Source organism: Bufo bufo, chromosome 5 (genome assembly GCF_905171765.1).
Source record: "Bufo bufo chromosome 5, aBufBuf1.1, whole genome shotgun sequence".
In the NCBI taxonomy this organism is placed as follows: Eukaryota; Metazoa; Chordata; class Amphibia; order Anura; family Bufonidae; genus Bufo; species Bufo bufo.
This window is the reverse complement of record NC_053393.1, coordinates 472,873,199-472,892,552: the sequence shown is the minus strand read 5'-3', so window position 1 is coordinate 472,892,552 and position 19,354 is coordinate 472,873,199. Positions and strand designations below refer to the sequence as shown.

Here is a 19,354-nt window from a genome sequence, read left to right as displayed (position 1 = left end):
GACATGACTGTATAGGTGATTGATAGAGCAGTGCACAAATGCATAGTGATCTTCTTGCAGGTTGCATGACTGAGAAGTCCATGTTTTCTTCCCCCTCGGTGCCACATTGCTTCCAAGCCACGCCCCCTCTGCTGTGAGTGACAGCTCTAGCATCCAATCAGGAGGTCGCTAGACCTGTTATGTAGAGAGCCCAGGACACCAAACATGAAGGGGCTGCTTCTTTTTTAAATTTGGCAAAGGTCAATTAAAACCTAAAAGTGCATTTTAGATGACTTGCTAGACCACTTCGGCGTCATGTCTTAGTAAAAACCCCACTGGGGGAAGATCCGACTAATTTATAAAGGGGCGCAGCATCTTCTGCTGTCCTTGTGCTAGAAAGGAAATCTCCAGCCTGTAGATGGACTAGATTTTCATGTTGTTAACTGAGCTGGGCCCGGGAGGTCCTGTTAGTGGTCCACCTCCTCCTGGCCACTTCTTTTTTGGAAAGTTAGCAAGTGTGTTGGAGAAAAAGCTCAAAGATCACAAAGTTTGCAATGAAATTAGCGACTTTTCTTGACGTAGAGCCATAATAAATTACCCCCTTATAGTTAAATACAGTGCAGTTCCCCGTCGTAGCCATAGAAGTCAATGTATTATCTAGTGTGTGATATCTGGAGTTTCACGTTAATGTCCATACTCGAGTACTTTATTTGTTATAACTTACAAAGGTTCCAAATTCTGTACTGCTTAAAGGGGTTGTCTCACTTCAGAAAAACAGAGCTTGAACTTAAAATACATTTTATATAAAGAAGTTAAAAGGAGTTGTTCCACTTCAGCAAATGGCATTCATCATGTAGAGAAGGTTAATACAAGGCACTTGCTAATGTATTGTGATTCTCCATATTGCCTCCTTTGCTGGCAGGATTCATTTTTACATCACATTATACACTGCCTAAATCCATGGTTTATGACCACCCTGCAATCCAGCAGTGGTGCTCGCAACACTATAGGAAAAAGCGCCCGTCTCTCTGGTGGACGGGACCATGGGAGTGCCGACACTCTTTTCTATAGTGTGCAAGCACGGCCACCGCTGATTGCAGGGTTGTCGTAACCATGGAAACGAGCCGTGTATAATGAAATGGAAAAATTAATCCAGCCAGCAAAGCAGGGAATATGGACAAACACAACACATTAGTAAGTGGCTTGTATCAACTTTCTCTACATGATAAATACCATTTGCTAAAGTGAGACAACCCCTTTTAACTTCTTAATATAAATGTATTTAAGTTAAAGTTCTGTTTTTCTGAAACAGAACTCAAAATCTCCTGCATAGGCATATACAGGTCCTTCTCAAAAAATTAGCATATTGTGATAAAGTTCATTATTTTCTGTAATGTACTGATAAACATTAGACTTTCAGATATTTTAGATTCATTACACACAACTGAAGTAGTTCAAGCCTTTTCTTGTTTTAATATTGATGATTTTGGCATACAGCTCATGAAAACCCCAAATTCCTATCTCAAAAAATTAGCATATTTCATCCGACCAATAAAAGAAAAGTGTTTTTAATACAAAAAAAGTCAACCTTCAAATAATTAAGTTCAGTTATGCACTCAATACTTGGTCGGGAATGCTTTTGCAGAAATGACTGCTTCAATGCGGCGTGGCATGGAGGCAATCGGCCTGTGGCACTGCTGAGGTGTTATGGAGGCCCAGGATGCTTCGATAGCGGCCTTAAGCTCATCCAGAGTGTTGGGTCTTGCGTCTCTCAACTTTCTCTTCCCAATATCCCACAGATTCTCTATGGGGTTCAGGTCAGGAGAGTTGGCAGGCCAATTGAGCACAGTAATACCATGGTCAGTAAACCATTTACCAGTGGTTTTGGCACTGTGAGCAGGTGCCAGGTCGTGCTGAAAAATGAAATCTTCATCTCCATAAAGCTTTTCAGCAGATAGAAGCATGAAGTGCTCCAAAATCTCCTGATAGCTAGCTGCATTGACCCTGCCCTTGATAAAACACAGTGGACCAACACCAGCAGCTGACATGGCACCCCAGACCATCACTGACTGTGGGTACTTGACACTGGACTTCAGGCATTTTGGCATTTCCCTCTCCCCAGTCTTCCTCCAGACTCTGATCTTTCATCCGAAAAAAGTACTTTGGACCACTGAGCAACAGTCCAGTGCTGCTTCTCTGTAGCCCAGGTCAGGCTCTTCTGCCGCTGTTTCTGGTTCAAAAGTGGCTTGACCTGGGGAATGCGGCACCTGTAGCCCATTTCCTGCACACGCCTGTACACGGTGGCTCTGGATGTTTCTACTCCTGACTCAGTCCACTGCTTCCGCAGGTCCCCCAAGGTCTGGAATCGGTCCTTCTCCACAATCTTCCTCAGGGTCCGGTCACCTCTTCTCGTTGTGCAGCGTTTTCTGCCACACTTTTTCCTTCCCACAGACTTCCCACTGAGGTGCCTTGATACAGCACTCTGGGAACAGCCTATTTGTTCAGAAATTTCTTTCTGTGTCTTACCCTCTTGCTTGAGGGTGTCAATGATGGCCTTCTGGACAGCAGTCAGGTCGGCAGTCTTACCCTTGATTGCGGTTTTGAGTAATGAACCAGGCTGGGAGTTTTTAAAAGCCTGAGGAATCTTTTGCAGGTGTTTAGAGTTAATTAGTTGATTCAGATGATTAGGTTAATAGCTCGTTTAGAGAACCTTTTCATGATATGCTAATTTTTTGAGATAGGAATTTTGGGTTGTTATGAGCTGTATGCCAAAATCATCAATATTAAAACAAGAAAACGCTTGAACTACTTCAGTTGTGTGTAATGAATCTAAAATATATGAAAGTCTAATATTTATCAGTACATTACAGAAAATAATTAACTTTTTATCACAATATGCTAATTTTTTGAGAATGACCTGTATTTAAATTCTACCACCACTGCATGCTGTCTATACATTGCACTCATAATAACGCAGTATGCAGTGAGCTCCCTCTAGTGGCAGGAGTGGACTATCAGAATATTCTGATTCAAATCTGTCTATTCAGGGGTTTTGGAGCTTTGTATTAATCCGTTGCATTAAGCTAAAATGCATCCATTTAAAGTGTTTTTCCTGGTGTTTAATATTTATGACCTATCCTCAATATATGTCAACAATACCTGATTAGTGGGGGTCCTACACCTGACACCCCCATAAACTAGCTGTTTGAAGAGGCCTTGGTACTGTGCTTGGTATTAACTTAAAGAGAACCTGTCACCATGAAATTGCAATGCAAGCTACAGGCAGAATGTTAGAGCAGAGCAAATTAATAAATAGTTTTATAAGAGAAGATTCTTTAAAACTTGTAATTTATACATTTAAATTCCTGCTCATTCTGGGCTTTGATGTCAGGGAGGCGGTCCTATCAGTGATTGACAGCCTACCCTCTATGAGGAGGCGGTCCTATCAATGACTGACAGCCTTCCCTCTCTGACTGTGTATACACATAGCTGTCAATCACTGATAGGACCGCCTCCTGGACTTCAAGGCCCAGAATGAGCAGGAAATTAAATGAATAAATTACAAGTTTTACTGAATCTTTTCCCAAAAATCTGTATATCAATCTTCTCAGCTCCTCCTGCTCTTTTACATCATGCCTGCAGCTCAAACACCATGTTCAATGTGACAGGTTCCCTTTAAATGGGACTGAGCTGAACTTGGGCCAAGTGACTGATAAACATGATGTCACTGGCCTGGTAAGAGGTGTTGTGGTATCTTCAAACAGCTGATCTGCGGGACTGTTGGGAGTCGGACCTCTGCCGATCTGAAATTGACGACCTATCCTCAGGAGGGGGTCTTTAATATTAAACACCTGGATGACCCCTTTAATGAATCATGTTAAACCTACTCATGCCATTGACTGTAAAGGTGTCCGTGTGTCCTCTAACCAGGATCATTATGTAAGGTAGTGCACATGTTGCTCTTGCCGCTAATACAATTTAATGGTGTTTGTTTCTCGCTCAGCCTGTACGACGCAGTGTATTCACTCATCAAAAACAAAATCCACCGGTTACCGGTAATTGACCCAGTCAGCGGGAATGCACTTTATATACTCACCCACAAGAGGATCCTCAAGTTTCTTCAGCTTTTTGTAAGTACTGAAGACAGCCATGTTCCCCTCCTATGTCATTGTCTATTTATAAGTGGGAACCATCTGCAGTTATGGCTTCGAACGTCATCAGTCAGGACACATAACTCTACCTCAGCTGGAGACCTCTCTGCCCTCTCACAGACTTGACCATGAATGTCCTGGGAATCCACTGCCGTTCAAGAAAATACTTTCCAATTCCCGTTCTGTGTCCTATTAGCCCGCTCATGTCCCAAGCCCATTTTACAGTTCATATTTAGATTTAATCTACATAAGTTGAGCAGCTTTGGAAAAAGACCTAGACTGGCTATACACATCAGAACTGTTGGAGGAAAGCGGTCTCTCAGATCCTCCCATAGCTATGCAGGCTCTGCCGAGCATGCATGTGTAGTGTATCGGAAGAGGGGAGAAAGCGAATGTGCTCCATCCTCAGATTCCCCTGACCTCAGATGACCAGAGGAACCCTACAAATTAAATGGTCAGCCAAACCCCAAAAAATCTAACTAATATGTATGTCCATCTTTAAAGGGGTTGTCCCATAATGAACACTTATCCACAGGCTACATGATCTCTGTACACTTGAGGGTCCCATTGATTAGGTGAACCCTGGTCCCATGTCCACCTTTTTCAATGAAGTAGTGGTCATGCATGTGCACTGTAGTTTAATTCATAATCTATGCATCGTGAACTCCCAGCCGCTAATCCATTTAAACGGGAGACATGGGACCCTCCCTTATTCTTGTGTTCAGTGGGGGTACTGTGATAGACCCTTATCACCTACAGACATGATGGGTAATTGTGTTCCCTATAGGACAACTCCTTTTAATCATTTTGTATGTGTCCTGTATAACCTGTATTATAGTCCAGAGCTGAATTTCCATTTCTGCAGTTGTTAGACAGGGATGTCTGTCAACAAGCTTGCTGACTGTTTCAAAGCAACTCCTAAAATGTAGTAGAAGAGAGTGCTTTTCTCTTTCTTTTATGGCGGATGGAGTAATAAGGGATCTCTGAATATCCATTAGTTCCTACAATCTCATCATTTAACACTGTGTATGGTAGTTCTACCACTAGTATCACCGAGACTTAGAGGGGTTGTCCAGACACTAGATCTTGATGACCTACCCTAAGGTAGATAATAAACATGAGATTGGAAGAGGTCCAGGTGCCGGAAATAACGGAGAGAAGGGAGCTACAAGCACAAGAGCCCAAAGAGTGGAAGCGGAGCTGCAGTAACCGCAGTATATGGAGCTACTGTGTTATTCCAGCTCCTACCACGGTGTTATTTTTTTGGTGCTGGCGGCTGCCCAAGACAACCTTTTGGTGGGGGGCTGCCCTACCAACCTTATATGGATGGCTTATGCTAAGGATAGGTCATCAATATCAAGACCCTGGACAGCCCCTGTAAATCCATGTCTTACCCATCAGTTTACATTTCCACCTGGTCCTGTTCTCCGCACTCTAGGCTACGTTACATACCATACCATCTGTAGAACTGTTCAACGAGCACTTTATTATCGAGGAGATAAAGAGGGAAATATTCTACACAGATCTGATAGATGAATATGATTCGGGAACACTGAGGAGAATACGTGGTCATGTAGTTCGGGCTCTTGTCTTGTCAGATGTTGGAAGGACCGGGCTTCCTGAATTATATCTGACGAGTGGTGCAGAGAGTGAATCACTGCTCCCAGTCTTCTCATGGTTAATGCTGTAATGTGATAATAGAGGTATTAATGAGTGGGAATGCTGACCTATTTTCGTGATGTCATTGGCATCATTTTCTTATACCTAAAGGGGCTGGGACTGTATAGTACAGCTTATGTACTCACCCTTTTGAGCACACCGTGGTGGAGCATATAAACATTTGAATCCCTGTTTTTGGGACAGTTTTAATCTCTGCGCCAATCCACCCAGGAATGGCCACAAAACCTCCCAGGAACTCCCATATTTAGGTATTCACAGAAGGGATTCCAAAAGATGGCCTCTTTAAGAAGATCACCCCCTTATCTAGACTTTCAGTTCCACCATATATTATATATACCAGACAACTTCTTTAGGTCTTGGGGCTTATTCTTAGTCTGATTTTTCCATCCACAGAAAATGGGGTCTATGAAAAGACAGACTAGAATAGGACATTCACTGAGTTTTTCAGATCAAGCACATGGATCCATTAAAGTTTTTTTTTTTTTTTTTTTTTTGGGGGGGGGGATTTTAATATTAATGGCCTGTTGGGATATGTCATCAGTATCTTATCGGTGGGGTTTCGACTCCTTGGATCCCTGCCGATCAGCTGTTTGAAGAGGCTTTGCCAAGCACAGCGCCGTACATTGTATAGCGGTTGCGTTTGGTATTGCAGCCAACTTGAAAGGGACTGAACTGCAAATAGGTCATGTGACCAATGAACCCATTGCCACTGTCCTGGGAAGATCCCGTGGCCTGATTGACGGCGGTGCTGGGAGTGAGACTCCCACCGATCAGATATCGATGACCTATCCTGTGGCTAGGCTATCAGTATTAGGGCTCTTGCACATGACCGTATGTATTTTGCAGTCGTGTGACGTCCGTGTTGCAGCTTTTTTATTTTTTTTGCGGATCCATTGAAACTATGCCTGTCCTAGTCCACAAAACTTACCAGAATAGGACATGCTCTATTTTTTTTGCAGAATGGACTTGCGGACATACAGATACGGAATACACACAGACATTTCAGTTTAGTTTTTTTTTTTGCGGCCCCATTAGAAAAATATATATGAATGGACACAGACATAAAATACGTTCCGGCCCATGAGCCCTTTAAAGAAAACGGATATGGGTCCATGTGCTGTCTGTTTTTAATATGGACAGCACAAGGAAGAGAAAAACACTCATTTGAGGAAGACCTAAGGCTTCATCCACATGGCCGTGTCCGTATTTTGGTCCATGGATCCACAAAATGGGAATACATTCCTTGTGCATCCCATATTCTCCTGACTCATCAATATAAAGTACTATTCTCTCTCCACACTATGGACCAGAATAGGATATGTACTATAATTTTGCCTAACGGCCACAGAAATTTACGGACGTGTGCACAGCCCCTTAGAAATGCATGGGTTAGTGTGCTATCGCAGACAATTGGAAAATACGAATGTGTATGAAACCTTAGGAAGACCACTCCACCCAGAAGCCCACTTTTTAATGATGTTGCACTGTATCAGCCTAATCTCCATCCCATAAGGCAGTGTTCCTCAGCTCCAGTCCTCAGGGCCCACCTGCCAGTCATGGTTTGAGAAGATCCCACAGAATGAATACCTGTGGTCAGTTCTGATACATTGACTCTAATTCTATCACCTGCTCAATACTAAGGAAATCCTAAAAACATGACCGGCAGGTGGACCCCGAGGACTGGAGTTAGGGATGGATGAGGGGACTTCTCAAAACTAGTGCTAACATTATTTTTTTTTAATAAGCTTTTAAAAAAAAAAAAGATCTGATTGAATGTGTTGCCTTACAGTCCTAAGCTCTGGTAATGGGACCCACGTACAAGAGTTGCTGTGAGCCATGGAACGTATCCCCAGGCAAGCAATGTATGGGCTCCTTATAGACCAGGCTCAGAGCTCCGGGGGTGAAATGCACCTCAAATGGGAAAGATTTCATCAAAACATGGGCAGAATAAAAAATAAAAAAGCCGACAACTGCAATGGATTGAGTGGCTGCGTACATTTTCTTTTCAAGAAATTGAGATGCCCAAGTTTTAATAAAGTTCTCAAAGTTTCTGTTACAAAGCGAGAGCACAAATTGCTCTTTTTAAAGCGAAAACCCACCTTGTGCCCACACACGTGAAATGATTACTGCCCATGTCTCTTACAACCCCAGCAGATTTGTCATGGTTCCTGATTTTTTATTTTTTTTGAATTGGGCTAATGGATACCACAAAAAATAAACCTGTATACTACTAGCCTAGGCCTTCCGGGGACTTCTGCTCAGTTCTCCTTAACTCTATTACAATTTTATCTAAATATGATTGCTCTATGACTGTCTTTATAGGCTTCAGGTAATTAAATGGTTTTAATTGCTTTCTCATTCTAGGTGTCAGAAATGCCAAAGCCTGCCTTCATGAAGAAAAACCTAGATGAACTTGGGATAGGGACTTACCACAACATTGCCTTCATACATCCCCACACTCCCATCATCAAAGCTTTGAACATATTTGTAGAAAGACGAGTGTCTGCATTGCCAGTTGTGGACGAGTCGGGTAAGGTCCCATCAGTACATCCTCATCATTGCATACTACTGTCAAATATGCAGTTATACAGTACACATACGTTAAAGAGGACCTCTCACCACTCCTGACAGGCCTGTTTTAATAGCTTCATACATTCCCCATGTAATAACAATTCTGGAGCATCTATTCTTATGGCTCTATGTTGTGCCATTCCTGTATTATTCCTGCTAGAAGTTATGGATTAATTGCCAGCAGTCTGCAGTAAGGGTACAGAGGAGAGGTAACCAGTTGGGGAGGGGGGTTGTACCCGCACAGCCTGAAAATGGCAGCACTGATTGGATAGAGTGAGTCCCACCCCCAACTGGTTACCTCCCCTCTGTACCCTTACTGCAGACTGCTAGCAATTCATCCATAACTTCTAGTAGGTATAATACAGGAATGGCACAACATAGAGCCATAAGAATAGATGCTCCAGAATTATTACACAAGGAATATATGTGGTTATTAAAACTTTTATGTCAGGAGAGATGACAGGTCCTCTTTAAATTTGTGGTCCATTGTATTTCTCTTTATTGGTTAGAATTTATTAAAATGATCTCTGCTAATGCTGTTACCGATCTAAAAATAATAAAAGGGTTAAAAAAAAGAATCTGGAAATGTAATGGTGAGAAGGGGACACTTGAAGAATACAATATTTTTCATATTTCAGGGCCAGTTCACACAGTTTTCTGGCACTGATTTTTGGAGCATTTCTGCCTCCAAAATCCGCTAACACCTCAAAACAGCCTCCCATTCATTTCAATGGGGAGCAGCACTTGCTTATTTTTTACGCATAGAAGCCTCACGTCCTACCTTGGGGCAGAATCGGCGCTGAATCTCCCATTGGAATAAATAGAAAGCAGAAAAAACTGCTCCATGAAAGTCCATGCGTTTGTTTTTCTTTTGTTTTTTTGTTTTTTTTTGCGTTTTTCATGTGAACTGGCCCTTTAAAAGGGTTTGTGCAGTGCTGCTGTTGACCTATCCACCCCCGGTGATTAGCTGCTTGAAGGAGTCGTGGCCCTTGTGTGACCGCTGCGTCCTCGCCGCAGTTTAAGTGTACGCAGTCTAGCTTGTAGCGGCGCGGCAGTGTGATTTTTGTCCCATTCAAATGCGCAAACTACACAGCACACAGCGAGCAGTGGAAAGGAAGCGGGGCTCAAACCGCCGACCAGTAGGAATCTGGGAATTCCGTCCCCGCTGATCTGATATTGATGACCTATCCTGAGGATAGATCATCAATATCCTCACCCTGCAGAACACTAAATATCCTATATATACGACAGACAGACAGACTGGTCAGTGTGATCAGGATTTGCATCAATGTCCTCACTGAATTAAGGGATGTACCAAGCAGGGTCTGCGGGGATTTTCTGCTGAAGATGTCACCCTCTGCTATGTAAAGGGTAATATTCGCTGTGCCAGTCTATGGCATTTCCGCAGCAGAATGGGCACGCAGGTTTTTTTCCGCTATTTGTGGATGAGGTTGTATAAACCCCTCCACATACACTGTTGTCAGGCAGTTCATGGATGCTTTCCGGCTTTGTTGTCGGCCTATCGTTTTAACAAGCCTGTGACGTGTCTTGGTGACGTGTCGCCCTTTGTTTCTGATCGCTGTGCTTGGTTACCCTTAAAGAACTGTGCAAGCAGCCAGCAGAGTCACTGCTTGCTAGGAGGGCTGGATAGAAATGAATGGGCTCGCGCTAGAACTCATCTGCCTCCTCGTTTTAGTGATCATTGAACCCAGGCATCCACTGATCGAAACTGCTGCCGTGTCACTGTGAAAATCAGTTACCCCTTAAACCTGCCATTAAGGGTTGTGTAGTTTCCTTTTGATTTTAAAGGGGTGGTCCCGGGAAGAATATTGTTTAACCCTTTAAGGGCCTTCTTTATTTTATTTTTTATTTTTGCATAGCCTGTTTGTATTTTTTTTTGTGTGGGACAAGTTGTATTTTCTAAAGGCACCATGTAATATTGTATACAACGTAGTGGGAAGCTGGAATAAAATTCCAAACTGGGTGGTATTGGAAAAATACACATTTCTGGCATAGTGTTATGGGATTTGGTTTTTACAGATTTTTCTATTAGGTAAAACAGACCTCTTACCTCCATTCTCTGGGGCAGTATTATTACAGCGATGCCATATTTATATAGTTTTTGTTTTAATACTTAAAACGCACCTGACAGCAGATTTGTACCTATGACACTGGTCCCATGTTCATATGTGCCTGCATTGCTGAGAAAAATGAAGTTTTATTATATGCAAATGAGCCTCTGGGAGCAACGGGGGCGTTGCTGTTACACCTAGAGGCTCTGCTCTCTCTACAACTGTTGCGCCCTCTGCACTTTAATTGGCAGGGCCAGACGTGATGATGATTACACTGCCAGGTCCTGTCAGTCAAAGTAGACGGGGTGCGGCAGATGCAGAGTTCATTGTGACAGTTAAAACTAACTTTAAACCATAAAGCAGCCTAAAAAGCCATTAGATTTCCTGTAATCTGCGCAGTCAAATAACAGTAATTTTGAGGACTTTGTATCCGTTTTGAGAATACTGTTGAACATGACTTGTTTTATCTGCATCTTAACCCGTTCTTTTTTCATTCCAGGGAAAGTTGTAGATATTTATTCCAAGTTTGATGTCATTGTAAGTATATATTGTATATCATTCTTCTGTGGATGGGTTTAACTCCTATTTTTATCCAAAATATACTTATAACTCCTATTTAATGCCCGTTCAGTATATTGTTGTACAGTAGCAGAAGAGTGACCTCTTCTGGACACTTTGTGTAACAGCATCCAAGTATAGGAAGCAGTTATTTAAAGTGTACCTCTAGCTATAAACGACTTTCCATAAATCAATAGAGCAAGCAAAGATGGTCAGGAAGAAAGCACTCCTTCCCGACGGTCAACAGGGGTGAAGTGCTGTATTTACAGGCAGCCACCACCTCCACAGTATGAGGACGAGGGATGGCTATTGCTACCCCTCGTCCTCATACAGCTGTATTGTTTCGCTATTTAGACAGCACGATCTGCTGCCCAGAAATAATTTGGATGCCTGCATGAACGACAGGATCACTCGATGAACGAGCATCTCTTCCCGATGACTGCACAGTGTAAATCCACCTTTAGCTTATTAGAGAAAATTGCCCTTGACTCCACTTACCAGTCTCTTCCTCCTCCCCCCCCCCCTTCCCTGAATTCACTAATCAAATCCATTTCAAAAGAAAAGATGGCTTTTCAGCTTCACTGAGAGATCAGGTTATAGCTGCCCATAGAAGCCAATAAGGGTATGATAGAAAGGAAGGAGTAGGAGTAGAAGCCCCGCTTCTATGATGTCTCCCATACACAGCACACATATAGAAGAGGGGATCCTGCTCTCCTATTACTCTGTAGCGCACCCTCAATTGAAGCTTCAGTCTGGAGGACATTGTACAGACAATACTATCAGATCAGAGCCAGCAGAAGCGTTCGTGTGGCGCTACCTTTTCCACTCTGCAGCTGCTTCCTCCTCTTCTCTCCATAGACTTCTATGGACCGCATGTAACCTGATCTCTCGGTGATGCTGAAAAGCCATCTTCTGTCTTTGATCAGTAAATTCAGGGTGAGCGAACATTTAAGGTGGAAAGGGATGAGGAAAGGTGCCTGATAAGTAACAAAAGGGGCATTTTTCTATAATAAGTTGTATTACAAAGTTTTTTTTTTCATCTTCACATGCATTATTGATTCATGGGAATGTGTCTATAATTGGGGACTCTTGACATTTTTAAGGCCTAGTGGCCTGTGTAAAATTTGCAGGATTACGGTATATAATATTTTTTTTAAATATAGCGACATGGAAAAAAAATTAAAACCCCCTCAATTCTAAAAAAGAATCATGTTTATCATAAAAACGTGATTTAAGCAATATGTCACTTTAACATGTGAAATATTGTAACGTCGAATTTTAGAAGTGGACTGTTCCTTTAATTATCTGAGCAGTGCTTGTTCCTCCAGGGTGGAGGTGATGTCTTCAGTTACCATGTGCTTGTTAAATAGCCGGCCTAATTAAAGATATTTCACGCCTTTCCACTACACAACTTGTTTTTTTTTAAGAAGAATCAGTTACAGTTGTCAAGGTTTTCGCAGACGTCACTTTTATCTAACGCTGGTGACATAATCGTTAGGTGGTTGAAAACCGAAGGGATTAAATTAGAATAATCCCCCGGGATCTCCTTGGATACCTCGGTGTACGCTCTGAATGTCGCTGCTATACTCTGCCACTTCCATTTTCTGCTGGTCACCTTAAAGGGTTTGTCGGCTGCAGACAACTGTATTTTGTGAGAACAGTCCTGGATAGAAAACTAATTACGGGGACTCCCAGCAATCAGCCATAGTCTGCAAGGAAGCCAAGCGGCAAGTGTTCAAATTCCCTGCAGCGCCACCACAGGTTAAATGGAGGATTGCACGGTGCCCATTGAAATAAGTGGGCTGTCCATTTAATGCACACAGGTCCTGGCTCCTTCAGACAGAGTGATGCTCTCTGAAGCTAATTAAAGGGGTAACTAAGCAGAGCTCCTGGCTGTTTCCTATACTCCAATAGAGTTTAAATAGAGCTGCATCTCGCATGCTCATTCACCCCTCCGTCAAACCCAGATTTGCCTTGGTCATGCGGCTTAGGGGGCTCAAACCAACATTTTATCACCCAGTAAGTGGATAGGTGACATGTTTTTCGCTGTAATATCCCTTTAATTTAGATCCCCAAGAAGGAATTCTCCGATTCTACTCACTGGATTTTTAAAAATGGGATTTGTAAACCAAGCAACCCCTTTAACGCGACCAATCCTCAGAAGACTAGAGTATTGTATGTAGCATATTCCCAAAACGTCACGTTAGGATAATGTGTCCAATATACCAGTAACATAACATTGACCCAGTGACAAAGACTGATCAAAGTGACAATATTGGCTAAATAAGACGGAATACTGGCATGTGAGCTTAAAGGGGTTCTCCAGGATTTTATTTTTCATTCCATCCACTCATCCAGCAGGACCTGTGCAGAGATCTGAACTTACCTGATCTTCACCTCTGAAGCCAATCCTTGACTACAGCGGTGGACATGACCACGTCCATACACAAGTTACTAGGCGGAGACCAGAAGATTTCTTCACAGGTCATGCTGGGTTGATGGGAAGGGGGTTAACAAAATTTTGGACTACCCCTTTGAGTCCTCGTTCTTCTGTGTAAAAATCTTTCCACTAACTGGTCACAGACTGGGTGCCATGGCTACAGAGGGTCAGTATTTGGTTTCCCCAGTGGATGTGCCGTCTGTCATGTGCTCTGGCCTGCCTTCATCTCCTTATAATTAACCGTACTTTTGATTGACAGATGCATAATTCATTTTCAGAACCTTGCTGCTGAGAAAACCTATAATAATTTAGACATCACGGTGACGCAGGCTCTGGAACACCGCTCGCAGTATTTCGAAGGTGTAGTAAAATGCAGTAAGCTAGAAACACTGGAGACGATTGTGGACCGAATAGTCAAGGCAGAGGTAAGGACTATGTGCCCAACCTGCTGTACTCTTATGGGATATCAGTCAGCAATACCAGTTGCCAATTTTTTAGCTCACCACTTGGACCTTCAGATCAGCCACCGATAGTGGGGGCAGGGAGGAGTATCCTGATTTGGAAACCAGCACCGTAGTGAAAATTCAAATAGATGTGCTCCAGCACTCCAAAAATCTTCTGTATTTTATTTAATTTTCTAAGAAAAACAGGATTAAAAAAAGCTTATGCGTTTCGAACTATGTAAGTGGCTGAGTAAGAACTTGTCATACGTAGTTCGAAATGCGTAAGCGTCTTTTGTACCATGTTTGAGATGTTGAGTAAGAACAGGTCATACATGGTTCGAAATGCATAAGCGTTTTTTTTTTTTGTTTTTTTTTGAAGATGAAATAAAATAAAAGATTTTATGGAGTTTTGGAACACATCTTTATTTGCATATGGCGGCATGTGACCTTCTAACCTGTAGGTGTTGCCTATTAAGACAACATGATAAGGGGATAGGTGTCTGATTGGTAGGAGTTCAACTGCTTGGGCCCCCAACGATAACTAGAACGGAGTGCCCGAGCTCCCTGTTTGAAAGGAGGCGCTGCTCCATTTAACTCTATGGCAGTGCCGGAGATAGCGGAGTACAAGCACAAGCTATCTATGGCATCCACATAGAGCTGAATGGAGGGGTAGCCTGCAGGCGTTACCGCCACCTCATTCAAACTGAGGAGCACTGGCCCCCGTTTTTATGATTGACGGGAGTCCAATTAATGGGGCACTCAGACACTTATTCCCTATGTTCTGGATAATCATGTTTGGCCTTAAACAGTGAATATGGGATTTGATTGTGATGCCCTTTTCAGTATACAGTCATATAAATAAAAAATGTGGGCGACGTGTACCATCAGTGTCACAGATTCCCTGCACCGCTCCTGGTCCCCGCAATGCCACAGCCGTTTATCTCCATGGGCGGATGGAAACGTCCAGTGTCAGGGGGGCTGACAATGGCAGGCGGTGACTGGGACGAGCCTCCCTAGTATCGCGGGTGACCTATGGAGGCTTGTCCCTGTCTGCAACCCCAACCCCCCCTTCCCCCCCACACAGCAGCTGCGGGGACCAGGAGCGGTGCGGGGAGCCAGGTAAGTAGAATCAGTGTGAGGGGCCCGGCATATGGGGGAGCATTTGTTAGTGTCGTATAACCACTTTAAAGAGGTTTTTCCATTAAGACAACCCCTGATGTCATGTTCTGGGCATATACACGTCATAGGGAGTTCTCTACCGGGAACCCTTCTCTGTTAGAAAGGATCTAGCACATCCATGCATGTCTTTGCATTTGAATCCTTGTCATGTAATACTATATTTCTCTTGCACTGGCCAGAGAAATAAGAACATTTGTGTATAGAATTTTATGCGTGTACCATTGTTTTTTTAGGTCCATAGACTGGTAGTTGTGAATGAAGCACATAGCATTGTTGGAATTATCTCTCTCTCAGATATTCTGCAAGCACTGGTTCTGTCTCCTGCAGGTGGGTAAAAGACCCGTCCCCTATTTATTACACAATTGAAATGGTAATTGTGGCTTTTATTTCCTGGATTGCAGGGACTAAAGGTGGATTTAGACTGCCCGATTTTCGACAATCTGCCCATCTAGATGTGCCACCCATCACCCAATGAACAAGTGAAAAGCTTGTTCATCGGGTGATCCTATTGTTCTCGTAGCAGATAGCAGTATGAATAATATGCACAGTCGAGTCATATTATTATGACCAGCAGCTAATACCCAGAGTAACCTCTGTGGACAGCAGCTAGATAGGACTGGGAATGACTCGATAAGGTCCTAGTAGGTTGTGACTGGTATCTGGAGCCATGCTGACTGCAGTGCATCCCACAGCTGCTGGAGGATATGTAGAGCGAGCACGGTGATCAAGGTGGTCTCACAAATGCCAAATTGAGTTCAACTCTGGGCAATTAGTTGGCCAGGGTAGTTTTTGGAAGTATTGGTCATGCTCTTCCAACCAATGTTCTAGCCATGTGACATGTTGCCTTGTCTTGCTGGAAGATCCCATCCGCGCCAAAAGAAGACAATCGGCACATATGGGTGTACGTGATCTGCAAGGATGAATTCATACTCAAATCAGTTGAGTGTGCCTTTCACATGGATCAGTGGGCGCAGAGAATGTCACAAAAACATTCCCCAGCCCATAGCGCTGCCTCCACCAGCTTGTGTTCTTTCAGCAATGGTTGCAGGAAGACACGCCAACGTCCAGTTGTTCGATAAGGCTGAAATATGTGACTCTTCGGAGAAGGCTACCCTTTGCCAATTGGCAGAGGACCAGTTCTGATACAGCTGCACAAATGAAAGCCTTTTTTCTGCCGATGCAACTTTCTTAGCAGAGGTGCAGTGACCATCCGTCTGCTTCGGAGACCCATACACTGTAGGATTCGTTGAACTGTTTTAGACACACGGCTGGTGGTGAGCTGCTCCACTGTAGAGTATCCGTCTGCCTTCTTACACCTTTCGTAGCCGACGTTCACCTCTCACATCATACCACATGGTGCTTCACAGTTTTCCTGTCACTTATTCGCAGTGGTGCCATTCGTCCACTCACAGAAGCTGTGAACTGTTCAAAACTGAGCAGTTTCAGGAATATTGCCGCCCTTGGCCTGAAGGCTAATAACCATTCCTTTTTTACAACTTCATGAAAACAATGACGGATATGTGTGCAGACAGTCTATCACACACCTTATATACCCTCCAAACCGCTCATGACTTCCTTCATGAGCTACACACGGCTGATGTTGAAAGTGGTCATAATAATGTGACTCGACTGTTTATGATGGAGCTGAAAATCTGGTCTGGATAAGGGGGTGGTCTTTCCAAAGAGGTGGTTTTCTGCAGAGGTTTTATTGTATATAAAATGTACTTGTAATGGTAGAGTTAAATGGTCTTCTCCTTGAACTCTACGTACCATGTACTTATGTATTATAGAGGTAGCTGGCTCCCATGGGGACCAGCTTGGGTATTGTATACTCGAGGAAGAAGCTATCAGAGGAAACTTATATTCTTCTTTTTTTTTTTTCTCCCAACGCAGTGAAATTTGTTGATGCAACCAAAATTTTTATTTATTTTTTTAGTGATTCTGGGGTCACAGTCATGACAACTTGTGAGTCATGCTGCAAACCCATTCAGTTCAATGGCTGTACCGCTACACAGCAATCTTTGGTCATGGCATGGGTGTTGTGGCCAAAATTGCTGTGTAGCCCCAGCCTAAAGAAATTTCAACTATTTATGACTTTCATTGTTTTCATCTCCTGCAGGTGCCAAAAGGAAGGAAAGTGAGGCAGACTGATCCACCCAAACCTATGATCCCATTTTCTCTAGGAAAAAAAAAAACAACTTGAATGATGTTTTTGTGTCAAACTAGCCTTGGAAACACTGACTGCAATAGATGGGTGGAAGATTTCTATGAAGAGTTATGGCATGGCACTATGGCTTCCTTTCTAGCCATGTCTCAATACTGCGCTGGCAGGGAGATATCAGATGGTGATACAGTAGATCGATTGTTACTTTGCTCATTGTTTTTCTTCTTTAGTTTGACATATCAAAATAGACACTTACCTGCTTTCAAAAAAAATCTTGACCTTCGGGTTCTTGAAAAGTTTGATGCTAAGGCATGGTCCTAAGCTAGTGTGCAGTGTATATATATAAATAATGCAGGAGCCTCCCCTGAATGCAATGGACATGGTGGTGCAAAGTCAGACACTGTATTATATGTGAATGTCAATGAGATTTCTATACCAGTGACTGTTGGAGATGCATGGAACAAGGTGCCAAAGACCATCCTAGCACCAAAATCGGATACTGTCCACTCCCCCCATCACCTTGCTGTTTAACTAGGCCAAGCATATACTGTAGGCTTCTTGAGGTATGTATACCAAACCCATATTTAAGAGATACATCTTTAGCCTCCCACAGAACCATATGGTGAAGGAGCATGGTTCCCAGCTGCCTGAAGGACCATAAGGAAATCCTCCTCCTACTTATGTCTGAGCTGCAGCAATATACATCTTTCATTTTTCCTGCTCACCTGAAAGCAAAGTGACTTATACTTTAATCTACATCTGACACCTAAACCTCTCAGTCCCACCATTGCTGTGTAGATACAAATATGCGTCCATCCTGCAGTGATGACCTCTAATGTCCCACAGATGTACGAGACACTGAACAAAAAAAAATAATCTAGGTTTATTTATTTTTTACATTCAATTTTAAAAAATTACACCAAACCGGTGAATAGTAAATGATTTCACCATATCAATAAACCATTGATTGTTAAAAAAAAGTGCACATTGTTTTATCATTGCTGCAAAAACTGATATTCTGTACTGTAATGTAAATACCTAGTTCTCGAAGAAAAAGAAGAACCAGAGAAACTTATCTATATATAAATATATTTTTTGTGTAAACTGTAAAATCATGTTTGTAATTTTATTTTATTTTTTTGGTATATTTCCAGATGGGTTGGCAGTGAGTGTGCACATTTTATTTTAGGGTCGGGGAGGACTAAGGGGAATCACATTTAGCTTGCAATCAATTTTAATGTTATGGAGGGTGCACATACTTTTACACAGGGCAATAAAAATGCATTGTTTATTGTAATCTCCACGGCATCATCTTTGCACTTGCTGCTGTCTAAAAAGAATGTACTCCATGTTTTTGGGTTCTTTTTTAGCTTTTTTTCAGGTGTATTCACAATAATATTAGACGTGTTGGAATATTTTTATAAAAATAGTGTGAGGACCATGAATGGAGTATAAACCAGAGTTATAGGGAAAGATTTGAAGATGGAAAGGAGTAGGGCCAGGTGATCCGGGGTGTGAAATTGAAGCCTCTCTGCTGGGTCGCTGAAGGTCAGAGGCACCAAGATGGCTGACACCAGAAGACTAAGTACACAAACTTACAATCTGCAATACTGAATATGGAAGGGCAGTAAGATAACCAGAGACCAAGAAAATACCCAATATATATATCTGATACTTTCCAAAAGTGGAGAAAGGGCACTTAGGTTGGAAGAAATCAGGCTCCAAAAGGCAACAATCTGCTTAGGCTCACCATTGTCTGATTTTTACTTTATATTGCCAAGGAAGTTAAGGGGTATTCTGATGCAACAATTTTAAATAAAAATGGGGTCAGAGAAAGCAAAAAAGAATAAATGGTTACTACTCCCCTTACTAATCTACTGCTGTTCAGCTGCTTCTCTGGTCCGCACTCCTCTCTACTTCCTCTTGGGCCTGACGTGCTAGAAACTGCTTGGAGTACATGTTCAGCAAATCACTACCAAAGGTGGGTCACCACTGTGGCTGGTGACTGGCTGAGCAGGCAGGTCAGGCATTCCTATGTCCTAATAGGGTATTTGAAAATGGGTTTTGTAGACCAGACAACCCTTTAAAGGAAACCTTTTGTGTTGTACATGCAGGCC

At 42.7% G+C, this 19,354-nt stretch overlaps 1 protein-coding gene across 3 annotated transcripts in view; it reads left to right on the top strand.

Annotated features, from left to right (window-relative positions):
* Positions 1 to 18,349, top strand: part of PRKAG2 (protein kinase AMP-activated non-catalytic subunit gamma 2) — a 415,068-nt gene extending 396,719 nt beyond the window's left edge. For all 3 annotated transcript variants that reach the window (XM_040434116.1, XM_040434117.1, XM_040434118.1), the window contains 6 exons: positions 3,983 to 4,109; positions 8,175 to 8,340; positions 10,953 to 10,990; positions 13,730 to 13,876; positions 15,307 to 15,400; positions 17,193 to 18,349. In XM_040434116.1, coding sequence (XP_040290050.1) covers positions 3,983 to 4,109; positions 8,175 to 8,340; positions 10,953 to 10,990; positions 13,730 to 13,876; positions 15,307 to 15,400; positions 17,193 to 17,224 — 604 coding nt within the window. In that variant the 3' untranslated portion in view covers positions 17,225 to 18,349. The remainder of the gene's footprint in view (positions 1 to 3,982; positions 4,110 to 8,174; positions 8,341 to 10,952; positions 10,991 to 13,729; positions 13,877 to 15,306; positions 15,401 to 17,192) is intronic.
* The last annotated feature ends 1,005 nt before the right edge of the window (positions 18,350 to 19,354 follow it).